The sequence below is a fragment of the Branchiostoma floridae genome, chromosome 4 (genome assembly GCF_000003815.2).
Source record: "Branchiostoma floridae strain S238N-H82 chromosome 4, Bfl_VNyyK, whole genome shotgun sequence".
Taxonomy (NCBI): Eukaryota; Metazoa; Chordata; class Leptocardii; order Amphioxiformes; family Branchiostomatidae; genus Branchiostoma; species Branchiostoma floridae.
This window is the reverse complement of record NC_049982.1, coordinates 6129594-6146355: the sequence shown is the minus strand read 5'-3', so window position 1 is coordinate 6146355 and position 16762 is coordinate 6129594. Positions and strand designations below refer to the sequence as shown.

Below are 16762 nucleotides of genomic sequence, written 5' to 3'. Positions count from 1 at the left end.
ATATTCCCTCCTTCCATCCAAATCTTGTGAGAGTCAACAAGAAGGAACAAATCTTGAGAATGGTTCTTACATCCTGGAGTTGTCCCTTGATCTCAGGGAACAGGTTGATGAACTTGATGTAGGTGGAGAGCAGGAGTCCGCGGGTCGGGGCGCTGCACAGGTGGTACTTGGAGTGCAGCAGCTGGAACTGGACCATTGGGCTGACAGAGACAACAAGTGGGTAATCAGGGTGAGATTTCTGGAGTTGAACTTTGACCTTTTCATGCATAATTTTGCAAGCTGAAAAAAGGTTTTGTGCACAAAGGTCGAATTGAACTTCACAAAGGTCAAATTGAACTTGATTTGAACTTCACGCCTTTCAATTTTGCAAAAATGAATAGCTACAAATCAACATTCGTTAAGCAATTATTTGGACATAACAGGATAGTGTGATTGAAGCAGACAATGCTTAACTAAATTCTTGATACCAAATGGCTAAATGAACATCAACAACTTACAAGTAACTATCTCAAGACCTTACCTTAGACCCTCCCGCAACACTGTTGCATTGGTCGACTCGTCGAGACTATGATAAAAACTATTAGAGAGTTCATTCCGATGGGTAACTGACCTGGATCTCTGGTCTCCTGCGATGAGATTGCCGAACTCCCCGAGGATGTAACCTCCCACCTTCACCATGTTCTCATGGCAGGCTGGCGCTTGGAGTGCCTACATGGAAGCAAAATATATGCAATGTTAAATGGCCTATTTAATACAAACAGCCTTAACTCAGGATCTCTTTTGATTGATTGCACAGAACTGTATCCGGCCTTGAAAGACATGAAGTATGGTATTTTCTGATCTTTAAAGTTATGAAGCTGATTAAATTGCTCAGCTACGGAATTATATATATTACAAAACCCTTTGTCAACATACATCCACCCAATAGGGTCATCTAATTTGTCTACAATTCTGCATCATGGTATCATGTTAAAAACAGTCACAGTGGTTAAAGCAACTTATGCTTAAAAGGCTACCTGATGATTTCAACATCAATGCAGAAAACCCTGTTTTTACCTCAAACACGACCTTTGCAGCATACCCTTGCACATCGTCCCTGTTGATGACAATCTGGATGACACGGTACCACACCTGGAAGACAGCAGGAGGACAACATTTATAGATGTACATTGGAAAGACTGTTTGATGTGTTTGCTTATGAGTGGACAAATTATGCATACATGGATGCAAACTCAGTGTTAACTGTATTTTTTCTGATTTTACTGCAAAGTTTAACTTTTCGCTGGAAAACAGAAGGCCTACAAACACAGCATATTTTACAAGGAAAAAAGGTACCCATGTTAAATCACTAGCTGGTTCCAAATTTGTGTAAAATGAAGTCAAATAACTTTATTTTCACATCATCATTCTCAGTTTTTTCTTCTTTCTTTACACCTTTTGTCGAATTCTATGTTTTCAGACAATAGAACCAGGAGAAAACCAGTACTCTCATTCATGTTCCAGAATATGCAACAAAAAAAACTTTTTCCAGCACCTACCTCGTCACTGACGTAGTCTCCAGCAATTCGGATCAGGTTCAGGATGGTGTCCACGTACCAGGTGTAGTCAACTGGGTACTTCTCTGCTAAGATGGCCACCTTCAACACCTGTGCAGGGGGATAGAAAAAGACTTGTGTCTTAAAATGTTTCTGTAGCAGAGATTAACCTGAGCTTGCTTTGGTGACATGTACACTTATCCTTTTAGACACATGAGCCTATTACCAGTAGCAACAATTTCAGTTTGATTGCATTTATCCTTGTTCATCTTTGTACTGTACGTTTGTATATATATGTATGTTGTCACAATAGTTAGCCGCCTGGTGTCCACATTGTATTGTCCCTGTTGCAAATCAAATAAAGTAAAAAGTCAACAATTTCATTTACAAGGAAAGAGGATAACACAAGAATTTAGAATAACCATTACTCAGTCAACTGGATATATTTGTAAACGGTCATTAGTTTTGGAAAGCATCAGCTATCATCTATTAGTAATTGAGTTTGATGTTTTTCTGACTTCGGGAGAAGAGAAGCTGCTATAGTGAGTCTTAGTTCAGTGTCTAGAAGAGGTCTATGTGGCCTTGCGCTGAGCAAATTCTTAAGGAAAATACTCTTGTGTGTAATTTCAAGTCTTTGTGAATGTACATAAGCTTTCTTTCAGATAGAGTTCTGTCACTACCAAAGACAGCGCAGGCATGCTGTCTGAGACAGCTGATCATTTACAAATCTATTTACATGTACATATAGTGCTTGAGTTCCAGTTATCCCGCATATCTTACAAACTGGACGTCTAACCTTCATTAATGTAAGAATAAAAAATTCTCAAAAAAGGATTTTCTAATTTAATATTTCACCATCATCCTTTATTCCCTATCCTCATAATTTCTAGCTTTAATGATCTAATCTAACAATGCACAGCTAATTACCTGCAGCACCCCCTGACCATGCACCGATGTGGAAAACTTTTGAAGAGGATGTAAGAAAGGAGAGAGGGGAGGCAGCAGGTGCTCTCTGGGCTGTAAATGGGTCCCTAATGAGGGCCCAGGAAACGGCCAGACGCCTATAATGTCTTCATAGAACTGCTGCTCGGTGAAAAATGTTCTGACCCATCTTATTTTAGCTGATTTCTTTTAAAGCTCCATGCCTAATGTCTTCATAGAACAGAGACTTGCACTGCCCGGTGAAAAATGCTCGGACCCTTCTTAGATGACTTCCTTGGAACTGTCTTGAGATATAACAAGGGCTAAAGCTCCATGCCTAATGTCTTCATAGAACCAACACTTGACAATGTGCTGTCCAGTAAAAATATTCTGACCATTCTTAGCTGATTTCCTTTGAACTGTCTTGAGACATACAGCCTTGTCACAAACTTTTAGAATAGGGGGCTAATATATGAAAGTAGCAGGCAAGGCGCGTAGCGGCTTGCGGCGAGCCACAAAGTGGCGAGCGGGGGGTAGGTATGGGAGGGGGGTGTCCCCCGTCCCGTAGGGGGGTCTGGGGGGAGCCTCCCCCTGGGAAAATTTTTAAATTTAGACCCCTAAATATGGTTTGGGGGTGTATTTTGGGTAACTTTTATTGTTATCTTTAAACTTTGAATTGACAAAAAAATCCTGAATTTCAAAAAAATTCGGCATAGGTTCCCCGCTATGACCCCTGACTGGGGGCCAACTATCAGAAAACTGCCAGAGGTTGATCCAAACCTTTGGCTGGGGGATTTTGTAATGGGGAGCACTGGACTTAAACTTTTATTTTTTGAAATTCTACCCCAAAGTAGCCGGCTGGAAAAATGTAAGTAGGCGGCTAAAATCACCGCCTGCCGCCTTGTTTTGACAAGGCTGGCCTCTCATAGCATGGACTCAAGCTTCATGCCTAATGTCTTCATCGAACTGACACTGACTGGTGAAAAATGTTGAGACCCTTCTTAGCTGATTTCCTTGAAACTGTCTTGAGACATTGCAAGGACTGAAGCACCATACACATGCCCAAGACTTGCCTTGTCAGAATTTAGCCTACATTGTTAATTTCATAACTAGACGAGGGATTGAAATATCTGCCTACAATTTGGTATTATTTAATGACACAGCAACATTTCCAGCCCTGGTTAAGTGTTACAACATCCCTGGAATTGCTTGCAACATTGAGGAACAATGCACTCCGCTGCTGTACACTGCTCCACTGACCACCTTGCTATGCATGGCAGATTTCCTTTTGCCCTAATATCCATCCATAACGATAGTGTCACTGCCCTTGCACTTCAAGGTGGTATTACGGGACCTTGCCGTTGTCAAGCTTGTTGACTTAAAGAACGTTAAGATTCTAGATTGCAATCCTTTGCAGGCCCCAATGATGTGCCCTTGGGATAGGTGGTTTATGCTTTATGCCCATTTCCTCACTCTACTCAGGAGAAAGTGCTTTCTCCAATGGGGCATAAAGGTTGCATTTACTGTACAAGTGGGTTATGGGAAACAAAGCTTGTACTTACTGACAGGTACAAAACTGGTAGGTAAAAAGAGAGGGGCAGTGGGAGTATCTACTGGGTATGGTAATACCATGGAAGGTGGAGTCCAATCGTTCCCTTCCATCAACTTTTACCTATCCAACCAATGTTTGGGGAGCAGCCATTTTTACACCTTGGTGGAGGGACTAAAGTCATATAAAGTGGCTTTTCAAAGGGCACAACATGTCAGGGGATTCAAACCCAGGACCTCTGGGTTCTAGTCCAGATATCTTAAACGTTACGCCAACACAATTCCACACAAAGCTGATGTGTTAGGCAGCTTAACGGTTACAGGAACACAAAGAAATACACTGCTGACCATTTCTTCTCTGATGGAGTAGTCGGCTGTCTCTAGGTAGGACAGCATTTCGGCCACGATCTCCTCAGCGTTGGACTTGTCACACATCCCGTACAGCAGATCAACAGCTCGCTGTCGTACGCTCACGTCACGCTCAGTCTGGAGGGACAAAAAAATTACATGTAGACTAGACCCAGAACAGGATTTCTTGGTGCGAGGAGTGAAGGAGGCAGTGAACATTAGAGCCCACCGGCCCACACTCAACAGAGACGGCCTCCTGCAAAAGTGGCGTGTTCCTTACATCACTGCTGGAGATAGAAGGGTCATTCTGTGAACAAGGTCAACGGAGATTGACAAATTTAGAAGGGTAAGTCCCTATATTTTCATTCAGTGTCGGAAGTAAAGTGTTAGCATTTTTTCTATAATCAGTTATATGTAGTTAACGTGGAAATGGACAACCTCAAGCCAATCACACACACTTGCCCCATCTTTAGAAAAGACACCACAGTCGCATATTCCAACTTTGGAGATTGAATCGAGCCAACATGCCAACATACATAGCCGTGTGACTTCTTCAGTGCTTTGGGCTCAAATCAATTACATGTAGTTGTTTCCTTAAAACTTGGAGGAAAAAAATAGAGATGACGGCAGCAAAGTAAAAACTGACAGGTAGCCTCTGACTAGTTACAAATAGCACCATTTAACAGACATCATGCTCAGTCTGGAGGGACACAAACAATCCAATTACACGTAGTTGTTTCCTGAAAACTTGGAGGAAAAAACTAGAGATGACGGCACAACATGAAAACTGACAGATAGCCTTTGACAAATAGATGCTTAATAACAAAACCAACGTCAAGCTCAATCTGGAGGGACACAATCAATTTAATTTCATGTAGTTGTTACTGACATAAGGTTTTGTAATGACTGCTGTTTGTTTGTATGGGAGATGTCTGTCTGCAAGATAACTGGAGAATGCCTGGCTGGATTGTTGTAACATATCATAAATGTGAAGGTCAACGTAGGGTATCGAATTGCAATAAATTATTCCCCCCTAGTGTCTTGTTATGTAACTGCAGCAGAAATTTCGGTTTTGATACCGGAGAAGGGTTAGAGGAGAGAGAGGAGGAAGTCTGTCAATGAAAGGACTGAAAATGTTGTCGGACATATTTGAGAGAGGAGGATCTAAATGATTATTCCTCCAACATTATGAGAAGAAAAAGAAGAGTTCAAGTTTTTCTTACCTTGAGTGCGGTGATAACCGTATCCATGTGTTTCTTCACTGCCTCGTGGGAGAACTCGGAGGAGGCCAGAAGACACATGCTCTCCAGGGCCAGGTAACGCAGGTTCGTCTCTCTGTGCTGCAGGAACTGGCCAAGCTGGTTACACGCTCGCACTAGGAGGCTGGGTTCTCTGTGGAACAAGGAAAACAAGCTGGTTACACGCTCGCACAAGGAGGCAGGGTTCTCTGTGGAATAAAACATACATTACATGCTGGTTACACGCTCGCACTAGGAGGCTGGGTTCTCTGTGGAACAAGGAAAACAAGCTGGTTACACCCTCGCACAAGGAGGCTGGGTTCTCTGTGGAACAAAACATATATTACTAGCTGGCTACATGCTCCCATAAGGTGGCTGGGTTCTCTGTGGAACAAGGAAAACAAGCTGGTTACATGCTCGCACAAGGAGGCTGGGTTCTCTGTGGAACAAAACAGACAAGCTGGTTACACGCTCGCACAAGGAGGCTGGGTTCTCTGTGGAACAAAACAGGCATACTCAGTTACACGCTCGCACAAGGAGGCTGGGTTCTCTGTGGAACAAAACATATATTACAAGCTGGCTACACGCTCCCATAAGGAGGCTGGGTTCCCTATAGAACAAGACAAACAAGCTGTTAATATGCTCACACACTGGGGCTGGGTTCCCTGTTTTAGAAGGCAAGGAGCTTAGTTAATTTTTACAAATACAAGGTTGTACATCCCCTATCTACTTTGACTTGAGGTAAACAGGGAGCAAAATGCAAGTAATACTTTAGTATCTATTTGTTTCAGTTAACATGTGCTTTTGCTGGGTTCTACAGTAGAGTTTTTTCTGCTGTTGAGTTAGTCACAATTGCAGTCAAACCTGCCCACGACAACAACTGAAGAGACTGATAGCATCTGGTAGTGAACAGGATTTTGATGCTTGTGAAACTGGAAAAGTTATCTACGGAACCACCAAAAAGTAGTCACATTGGTCAGGAGGTCCTTTTGTAAATGTGGTCACTTGTACAGGTTCGACTGTAATTTCTTCCCCTTTTGGTAACCAAGCTACAATCTACATACAACACAACACAACACAGAACAAAGAAAAGCTGAACAAAAAGCGATAGGAACTCACGTGTCATGATGAATAATGAGGTTGATGGCTTCGAACAGCACGGCGTTCTTAGCGTTGGAGTGCTGCACCTTCTTAGACTTGGGCGGCTCCTGGGCCTTGTTGAGGATGGTCTCCAGGCACTCGTTCAGCCGGCCACGCAGGGCTGGGTCCTCTGTGGGGGGGAAACCACGGGGTAACGTTGCAATCAGGGCTGTCTGCAATTTTTGTACTGTAGCACTCATAGTTTTGGAGCAATGTTGTTGATTTTCTTTGTAAAATTTATTTTCAGCTTTAAGTTATTAAAACACATTTTCATTAATTTCATGTATTGAACTTCAGATTTTTGTGAAATTTTTGTTCGTCCCAACAACAAAATTTCCATCCCAGGACGGAGGGACGGGTCCTGGAGACTGGTTGTAATGTAAATCAATGGCATAGTGTTGTGTTGGCATCTATCTGTCTCAGGAGACAATGGAATTTTGTGCCATGGTCTGGTCAGTTCAGTTTGTAGTTGGGTTACAGCGTCTAGTGTGACTGTAGAGGCCAATTCTGGAGCGGAAGACTCAAAGGCATCTCAAACTCATTCAAAGTAGTAAATGTGTATGGCTCAATGAGCACAACAATTTGATGGGCTTGCCAAAAAGCAGTTATAATTTTACTCATGCAACGGGATGTGATTTTGGAAATAATGAGACGTTTCAGATAGCATCCACTATCTTTCGTCAGTGTCACTGGATAATGGATGTTATCTGATGTGTTTAACCATTTCCACAGTCATATCTAGTTGCTTTCTAGCGTATCTTATTACCTGGATGTCTAATCTTCATTGACGTAAATTTGATGCGCTGTATGTCTGTTTTTTTACATGTCCATAGCCGTGAAGTGCTCTTTTCTGACATGGCATGGTGGGGCTTGAAATACTGGGTACATAGACACTATTGTACACCCAGAATTTGATGTATGCTCCTAATTGTTGGCTGTGGGTGCAACAATGCTCCTAAAGGTTTGTGTAGGGATACGTACATTAAGTTACTATTTGTATACTAGCATATTCTTGATGCTAAAGCAGTAAAAGCACCCTAAAAAATAATGGAAACTTTGCCCTAGCACTGGGTCAACATAAAAATATTAGCTACTGAATTTCAGGTTCTAATTCTGATGAGAGGCAGTATGGTTAGTAATTAGATCTAAGCGTTCGACCTCCCGAATACATGGCAAATACTTAAACCCCTTATGCCATGGTACTGGTTACCATTGAAAATTACAAATAAGAAAATGCCTCAGGTACATACCTGGTGGTGGGTAGACTTGTAGCAGCCTGAGCAGCTTGACTGACAGCCAGGGGGCGGGGACAAAGTAGTAGGTGTAGTCCTGGAGGTCTGTGTATGATGATGTCACAATCTGGGTAGGGGAAAGGCACACACATGCATCATCCCTCTTGTTTTCTTATTTCTTTTTACAATGTCCTAGCCTCAAATATTTATTGGGCCCTATTTTTTTTTTCCTTTGAAAAGGCACTTTACTTTTTCACATTGTACAACATACATACCAGTGTGTTGTGCCTAAAGGCAGTATACAGTATGGTAGTACTGGTAGTAACCAGTATTTGATACTACTGCTGCTGGGATCTCTGACACAGGTAGGCAGCAGTCGGCTAGTCTTCACACCATGCTTCCATGCAGCTCTGTCCAGCGGGATCACATTAGTTAGACCACACACTGGTCATGAGAAATAAATGGTTTACAGACTTACCCTACTGAGTCGAGAGATGGCCAGCTGAACGCACGGCTTGAAGTCCTCGGGAGTCTTCTGGGCCAGCGTGTGGATCAGGCTGGTGGCAGACGTTACCACACCCTGGGGTCATGCAAGGTGAGAGCAGACATGAGCCAGATACACAATATAAATGCAACACTCACTGAGCTACATATTTTTGAAAAATCACGTTCATACTATTCATAGGATGTCCAGAATATGACATAGGGCCCTTGGGGTGTCCCATGATCTGCCCGTGTTGTCATTTCACCAACACACGCACAACTGTACATGTGGTTGTGAATAACAAACTTTGTTATACTGTCATAAAAAGCAATTGTGTGGACTGAGATTGTTGGCAATTTTCTTAACATGATTTAGGGTAAATGCTCAAAGCAGAATGAATGATATGAACAGAATTCCTGTAGGTCTATCAGGAACGAATGGGAAGGAGTTTTTTACATTAGCCATAATGTAAAGAAAACCTCATGAATGCGATCATAACGGTGGCATACTGACCAGATGTTGGTCGTTGAGAAGATGGCCGACCCTCTGCGTCCATTCTCCTGGAGGCACGGTCTCTGGGGACGTGCGGAAGAGACGCAGCAGACACAGGCAGGCGCTCTGCTTCACAGCATCTATGGTCTCTCTGTGTGGGAAACATTTCAACATTAGTTTGTCTGTTTGTTCGTTCAGACCCTTCCAGGTGCTAGTCTCACAATGCACGGGAAGTTTTCTTGCTGTTTCAATACCAAGGTCAGGGCTCGAAATACTGGGGTTTTGTGCACCCAAGTGCACCCAAAATTGGAGCCGTGCACCCAAATATTTTCATAGGCTTATGTAATGTTAAGATGTCAGTATACTAAGTAAACACCATATTCTTGACATGTATGTGTTAGAAAGATAATAAAATGACTGTCATAATACTTCCGATTTCTGAAGAGTTCCGTTCAAATTACTAATTTATTAGGTTTGCAATTAGGTTATTCTGATATTGTACTTTATCTTATGTGGTGCACCCAAAAATATTTTGGTGCACCCAATTTTCTAGCTAGGTTGGGTACACCATTGCACCTATTCCCAAAAATGAATTCCGATCCCTGAAGGTATATTTCTCCAGAGAGGGGTTGCCAACACTTTCCCTGTCCTATGTTGGAGGCACCTCCTCAACACAGGATCCCCATTTTATGTCCTTTCTATAAGTCTTAAAACCTCTGCAACTGAAAAAATAAACAAAGCCTACCAACTGAAAATATCCTCACTATCTACAAGACTCATCCAGACACATCGAGTGATCTCTGACTATTTGCAATAATGAACTTCAGAAAACAATAAACTTAGATACTTAGACACGATAACGATAAGCTTGGGGATTGTCTCTGACCATTTGCAGTAAATTTGCAGTTTTAAGTTAAGATAACAGGCAGCTCAGATACTCACCCAGACACAATAAGTTGGGGGATCTCTGACCATTTGCATAAACAAATTTCAGAAACGAAGGGCCCAGATACAAGACATGATAAATTGGGGGATTGTTTCTGACCGTTTGCAATTAAGTTTTAGTTCCAATTTCAGAAAACAGGCAGACCATACACTTACCTAGACATGATAAATTGTGGAATGTCTGTCATGACCTTTTGAAAAACGGAACTTCAGAAAACACACACATCACAATACGTTGGGATCTCTGACAATTTGCAATAAAGAACAAAACACAGGAACTCCAGATACTTGGACAAATTATGTTTAAGGATCATCTTTTATCATTTGCAATCAACTTTCAGCTTTGATTTCAGAAAACAAGAAGCCCACACACTTACCCAGATACGATGAGTTTGGGGATCTCCTTGGTGAGAGCCTCTGCCATCTCCTTGCTGCCGATGTTGGCGATGCACTGCAGGGCCAGGCAGATGTGGACGGGGTGGCGCGCCTCCAGGTCATTCTTGATGGCCTGGATGATGAGCCGGATCAGGGCACTGTCGGTGTTCACCAGCACCGAGATGAACAGGTAACCCTGCACACAGAGATTTTGTTTGAACCTTTATTTAGTCATTTCATGAGAAGTTCAAATCGGCCAGCAGGCCACTTTTCATTGAGGTCATGAGAGAGGGTAAGGGTCAGATAAAACAATACAGATATACAGATTACACATTGGGTCCTAATAAATCTATCAACCTATATCACTATACATACAAATGTACATGGTACAAAACATATCGTAGGGTGAAAAGCTCAGCGTCAATCATAGTCTGTGTCCGTTTGTTTTGAGTTATATTACTTTTACTTTAAGAGTCTCTTTAAGCAGGTCAGATGATGATGATGAAAACTGGTTTGGTTTTTTTTTATCTCCATTACTAGTGACTGACATGTTATTCTTCCTGGAGTCCGGGTGAGAGATGTAAATCACCGTATGGCCAATATGAGACAGAGGTTAGTACTTAGTGAATACAACATGGTGAATTCTGTACCAAATGTAATCATGTCAAAACAAAATCACTTTCTGTGACACAAAAAACATGATTACCAAAATTTTCGTTATCTGAAATGGTTTGATTATGCCAAAGGCTTTCTTCTTGAAACAAGCAGCTTTGATGCCTGTGATGTTTTTGCTTTGATATCTCAGGCTCCTGCACTGTACTGTGATGGTAGCTGTGCAAGCTTGGAACATGTAATTACTTCTGGTAACATTCTGGAAGAGTGGGCGCTGCAAGGTTGAAATCATCATCAATCAAAATGTGGACTGGGAAGGGTACTGTGAGCTCAAGCAGAGGGTGGGATAATTGTTGCTTTCTGAAAGGCCAACAAATAATCATAACAATTCATCCCTGATATGATTTTCTACCAACAAGCAGCTGCATTTTATTTCTAGCAAGAAAGGATCAAGAATTATTTCTCATATCCTCACATTTTGTCAATAAAAACTATTTTGGCATTCCATGCATCAGATTATCTTTTGGACAAGTACAAACTACAACAGAAATGGGCCAGCATGGTTGTTTTCTCTCTCCCCTATATTGTGATTTTTCCTAAAATCTACTTTAGGTCAACACAAAACAAGGCTCAACAGTTAAGCAACTTACGATCTGTTTCTCGGTGTACTTGTTGGAAGACAGGAGGTTGACGGCCTCCATGTGCCCAAAGTCAATGTCATGGCCCAGCAGGAAAATGAAGAGCAGTTTACACACATACTTCTTCTTGTTGTATCCATCCAGGGTCTTGTCACCTGAAAAATACAAGAATAGAACATCATTCAGCTTTCAAACATTCAGTAAGATACCGCAGTGCTCAAAATACCCACTTGCACACTTGCAAATGCAATCACATCTTGCTAGGTACAACTTAATTCTAAACCTAAGTAGCATAGTGCACAACCCTGAAATTTTGCAGTTGGAACACCACTTTCCCCCCACCTACATGCAGAAGCTTTTCTTGATAAGATAAAATATAAGTAGTTGCATGTAAGGGACCGTACGATATTTATTGGGGGGGGAGGGCTGGTGCATTGGAAGTCGGATCAAAAAATTTTTTGATGGCCCTCCCCCCCATCTCAAAAAAATCTAACGTGACCCTCCCCCTCCACCTAAAAAAAATCAACATGGCCCTCCCCCCCGACAGGCATAATCAAACGGGTAGAAAAACAACCGATAAAATAATCTTAATATAGACGTCTGGGCACAAGGGCGCCAGTGTTCTCGCCAGGATTTTTTCACAGCGTCGGGGCAGGGGTCCGGGGGCATGCTCCCCCGGGAAAATTTGAATTTTCAAACCCTCAAAAACAGAATTTCCTGCAATTTGGGAGGAAAACTATGCCCTTGAGATTGGATGCCGGTTGCCTTTTTTACTCCCGTTTTTCAGTAATCGACGTCCGCCCTCCCCCAAAAATACTATAAGCTCGGGGAATCAGCAGTCCGTGATCTGGCCCGGGTATTATTTGTCCAGTCATGTCTATATGAAAATTTTGGGTTTTTGATGCTTCCAGACAGGGCTCTAGCCAGTGAATTCGTCAGCCCATAGAAAAATCCTGCCAATTTTTTTCCGACATTGAACAAAGAATGCCTACCTCTAGCCTGGTTACCAAACCCCAGCCCGATCTCAAGTATCTATCGTGCAGCAAAGATATATCTTGAGGTTGGGGTATGGAATCCAGGTTAGCCTACCTCGTGCGATCGATCTTGTGCCCTCCTGCATCAAATGCTAGTAGTTTTTCCAGAGGATAAAATAACGGCGCCATCACACCTTGTGTTTTTTTTTTAATTTTGCCCGATGATTTTACTAAAATTTATCATTTATCGAATCGGTCGGGTTTTCGTGACAAGGCCGCGCCGTCATTTTCCACGAGCGTGCGTTTGTTTCGTGCGACCTCAGGTAACCCCGTTTTCGGCGTGAAATCTTTGGCTCACCGTCACCCGTCACCGCTGAATTTCTTTTTACATAGAGACCAAGAACGTTATACATTATACGAAGGAGGGCGATCTGCTGCGTCTTTGGCAGTGATCAGTGCCGGTGTAGCCTTGAAGGAGTAAGCCAGAAAAGACGTCCCAACGTGCTGGGCGCTGCGATCGACAGTACTGGGGAGGGGGCGTGCCGCGCCATGTGCCACAGACGACAATGCGAGTGCACAGCCGACTGGATCGACGCTTGACAACAATATTGCGGCCCCTTTTCTGCCGCAAATTTTGTCATTTTGAAACAAAAGAAATGTTGTAAATAAAAATAAAGTGTATAGTTTTGGATTCTTCACATATTTACCGCGCACCGCTTTTGTAACTTAAATATTTGGGGAAACTCAGCCGAGCCGAGTGCGTCTTTCCAGAAAAAAATAAGTCTGGAGATGGAATGACGTATGCCTGGCGGGAACGCTGGTCCAGGGCAGCGCCACTTTGGGGGACCTAGGGGGGCGACGCCCCCCGGAAGCTCTTGCATTTTAGGCTATTCAGAAGGCTTATTTTATCAGTTTTAGGGCCATAACAAACAATAGTATAAACAATTCTTTCCAAAAAATTAACATGGCCCTCCCCCTATCTCAAAAAAAATTAACATGGCCCTCCCCCCACCTCAAAAAAAATTAACATGGCCCTCCCCCCCTAACGCACCAGCCCTCCCCCCCTGATAAATATCGTACAGTCCCTAACTGGAAGAAAAGATAATGGATAAGTAGCTGATCTTCAGAAAATAACAACTTTGAAGTGGGGCAATCTGAAATGTTGATGATGCAGCGGCGGCAACCTGGCTGAACACTGTACCGTCAAATGAACTCCTATCAAATGTATCTAATGAAAGCTAGTCTTCAAAACTGTCATTCATCTGACCAGCTCTCCTACACTCTCCATAAATATCTTTATCAGAAGTAGAGTCTATCCAGGCATTCAGGAAGCTAGTGGAGGAGTTACCAAAACAGTGGCCAGATAAATCTTGTTGGCACTGTGTTGAAAGGAACTCCATTTTTTTTCTATCTTCAAGCCTTGCAAATGTATGCTCTGTTTCCTTCTTTTCTACGTAAAAGGCAACATTTTCTGTCCACACTGTCAGACGTAACAACTAAACAGGTTTTCTCCCAGCGGGCTTCCCGCAAAATCCTCAAAATACTTGCACGCAGAGTTTTCAATGCTGTCTCAAAGCTCCACACGAGTATTCTGCCCGAGGGATATTTGTACATGAACTTCCTGGTAAGACAGGAAATCTCTTATTCATCCACATTTCACTTAGTCCTCCTGAGGCTGTGTGATGGAAGAGCATGAATACTCAGTCTCTATATGAAAGAGATCCGTTCCATGCATCATACACTTTTCATGACTCCTCAAGCTTGTCATCCATATATAAAGGCAGACATCAGGTAACGATAACAAGTCATGCCATGGAAATAGATGGCTGAAGTGGCATGGAAGTTTGAAGTAGGTAATAATATAGATACAAGTCTAGATACAGCAGAAGCCGCTTAATTGCACACCAAATTTGCCTGCGAATTTCGTGCAATTATCCGGCGTGTGCGATAATGCGAAGTTACCCAGTTTGACGGCGCCACCACGGGAATTGGGGGTTCTGTGCAATTGACCGAAGTGTGCGTTTATCCGACGTGCAATTAACTGGCTTCCACTGTATTATAGAATCATTTTCTCCACACAAATAATTTACACACAAACAATAATCTTTATTTTATAATCCAGCAGCATCTGTTATGTTTTGACCAACAAACAGAAAAATCAGCAACAGCAAAATCATATTATGGTGTTTCTAATATTCTAAATTCTATAGTAAAATACACATCACAATACACACTTTTTCAGGGATGCTAATTACCCAAATCAGTAAATCAATTGTCTATGAATCCTCATGTCTGTCTTTGAATAGCAAGGGGTGTGAAGAACATAATGTGCAGTAGAGAATGCACCCGCCCTGCTACTGTTTCACAAATATTCATTTTTACAGAAACTCTCTTTAGATTTGCTTCACTCTTCAATCTTATGATCTAATATTTGATTGAATCTTCCATCTTATGACCTTGCAGTTGCATGCATGCAACTCTCCAATACTAATGCACAGCTACAGAATACCCTGCACCTCCTCCAACTGATGTGTATGGAAGCAGTCAACCTGACACAATGTCTTTACAATTTATGACTTACAAATAATGGGGCAGGCCTCTTCTGGGACATCATTTCCACTCTATTCTCTTCAGATTGCAGAGGATTCAACTGTCAAACCCATACCCGTCTGATTACATTACCTCACATCATGTACTTCACTCATAGGCTTGGTTATTAGCATTTCCAACAACATGTCTGGGATTGGAATTGTCATGGGGTTTGCACTGATTGGAGATCTTCAAAACCGTAACACTAACAGTAACAGTGCTAACTGATCACGTACTTGGAAATTGTTTGATCTCACTTGATCAGAAGGGTACCGTACTGCATAAACTGCTGTCTGGTATGATATGCATATAATAATAGTACATGTCATGGTAGAGATGGCAAGATGACAGAATTGTGGATTCTACCGATCGAGATCCACATCGGAGTCTCCGTCAACAGAAATTGCGATTAAGATGCTAGGAATGTTCTAAGATGGTATGACTAGTCTGCCATTTAGACACTATCAAATGTTGACTTTTGAGCCAATCTAATGATCTAAACCTTCTTAAGTGACACGAATTCAAGTTTAAAAGTTTTGTCTTTGAATCTTCACATTCCTATCAAAATCTCTACCCGCAGATTACAATACATTCTATCTACATTGATATGTTATGACAATAATGATAAGATATCCTCTAATCAAATAACAAAAATATATCCTTGAAGAGACAGAGAAACTAAGAACTAATTTCCCCAGGCTTTGCACATGGTTTGTTTTAGACTCCTATCAGAGCTATGATAGTATGCCAGTGGTATGTTTGTTTGTTAACTTATCTGAGTAGATAAACAAATCATGTTTCTAGATGTTTTCTAAGGAATTGCACATTACTACTGGTATGTTTTGAATATACTGTAAGCGTTTAGAATTCTAACTTCAGCGCAACCTTAATTTTGGGTAGCTCAGCATTCAGAAATGACATATGCCATACTCCAATTTCTAACCCTGAAGCTATATCAATTGATAAAGAATGTGTCATTTCAAGTCAAATCCATCTTGCATCAGGTAACATTATACAGCTAAATGAAGTCTGCTGGGTCAGGGTTCTGAATAATTGAAACATAATTGATTATCCCGACACCTTTTCCGCAGCCAGCGAAAAAGAAATTCATCAGCAAAATTATCAACATTTGAAGCCAGAGGTAGATTTAGTACTGTACTGGTAACATATAACCTCACATCTATATAGTTAAGGGTAAAAAGATCTTAGAGAGTTAGATGTACCTGACAAGAAAGCTTACAAGAATAAGAAAAGAATTTAAGAAATCATACAGCAAACAGGATGATAGATTTATCTCTCCTATCAGAGGTTGGTAGGGAAAAATTGTGACTTCTTCTGATCCTTTATGCCTTATTTCCTTTTCACTGGCCCCACTGAAGATAGAGCACATCAGAAGAAGATTTTTCCTATCATGTATAGAATCAACCTCTGCTTGTAGAGTAGAAGAAACTGAGAAACTGTCTTTCCTCCAACAATTTGAGGAACACCCCTTCCCCAATTATATTTCCTGGTCCATTCCTGATGAGTTCCATGTACAGATCATTTGTTATCAACTCAGGACAGCGTGCCGCATGTCTAGTACAGTATTCTAGAGATATACTTCTCTGGGAAGGTTCTTCAAATATTAAAATTGTCACCTGCCAACAAATCTAATATATCTTGCACAGTCAAACCATGATTACATGTATTCC

The 16762-nt window shown here is 41.8% G+C and overlaps 1 protein-coding gene across 4 annotated transcripts in view; it reads right to left on the bottom strand.

Moving 5' to 3' along the window:
- Positions 1 to 16762, bottom strand: part of LOC118413247 (AP-2 complex subunit alpha-2-like) — a 41661-nt gene that overhangs the window by 11395 nt on the left and 13504 nt on the right. For all 4 annotated transcript variants that reach the window (XM_035816487.1, XM_035816489.1, XM_035816488.1 and 1 more), the window contains exons 3-14: positions 11521 to 11663; positions 10261 to 10454; positions 8960 to 9089; positions 8441 to 8542; positions 7981 to 8089; positions 6710 to 6860; positions 5576 to 5744; positions 4353 to 4490; positions 1539 to 1646; positions 1057 to 1131; positions 611 to 708; positions 71 to 200 (exon numbers count right to left, since the gene is read on the bottom strand). In XM_035816487.1, coding sequence (XP_035672380.1) covers positions 71 to 200; positions 611 to 708; positions 1057 to 1131; positions 1539 to 1646; positions 4353 to 4490; positions 5576 to 5744; positions 6710 to 6860; positions 7981 to 8089; positions 8441 to 8542; positions 8960 to 9089; positions 10261 to 10454; positions 11521 to 11663 — 1547 coding nt within the window. The remainder of the gene's footprint in view (positions 1 to 70; positions 201 to 610; positions 709 to 1056; positions 1132 to 1538; positions 1647 to 4352; positions 4491 to 5575; positions 5745 to 6709; positions 6861 to 7980; positions 8090 to 8440; positions 8543 to 8959; positions 9090 to 10260; positions 10455 to 11520; positions 11664 to 16762) is intronic.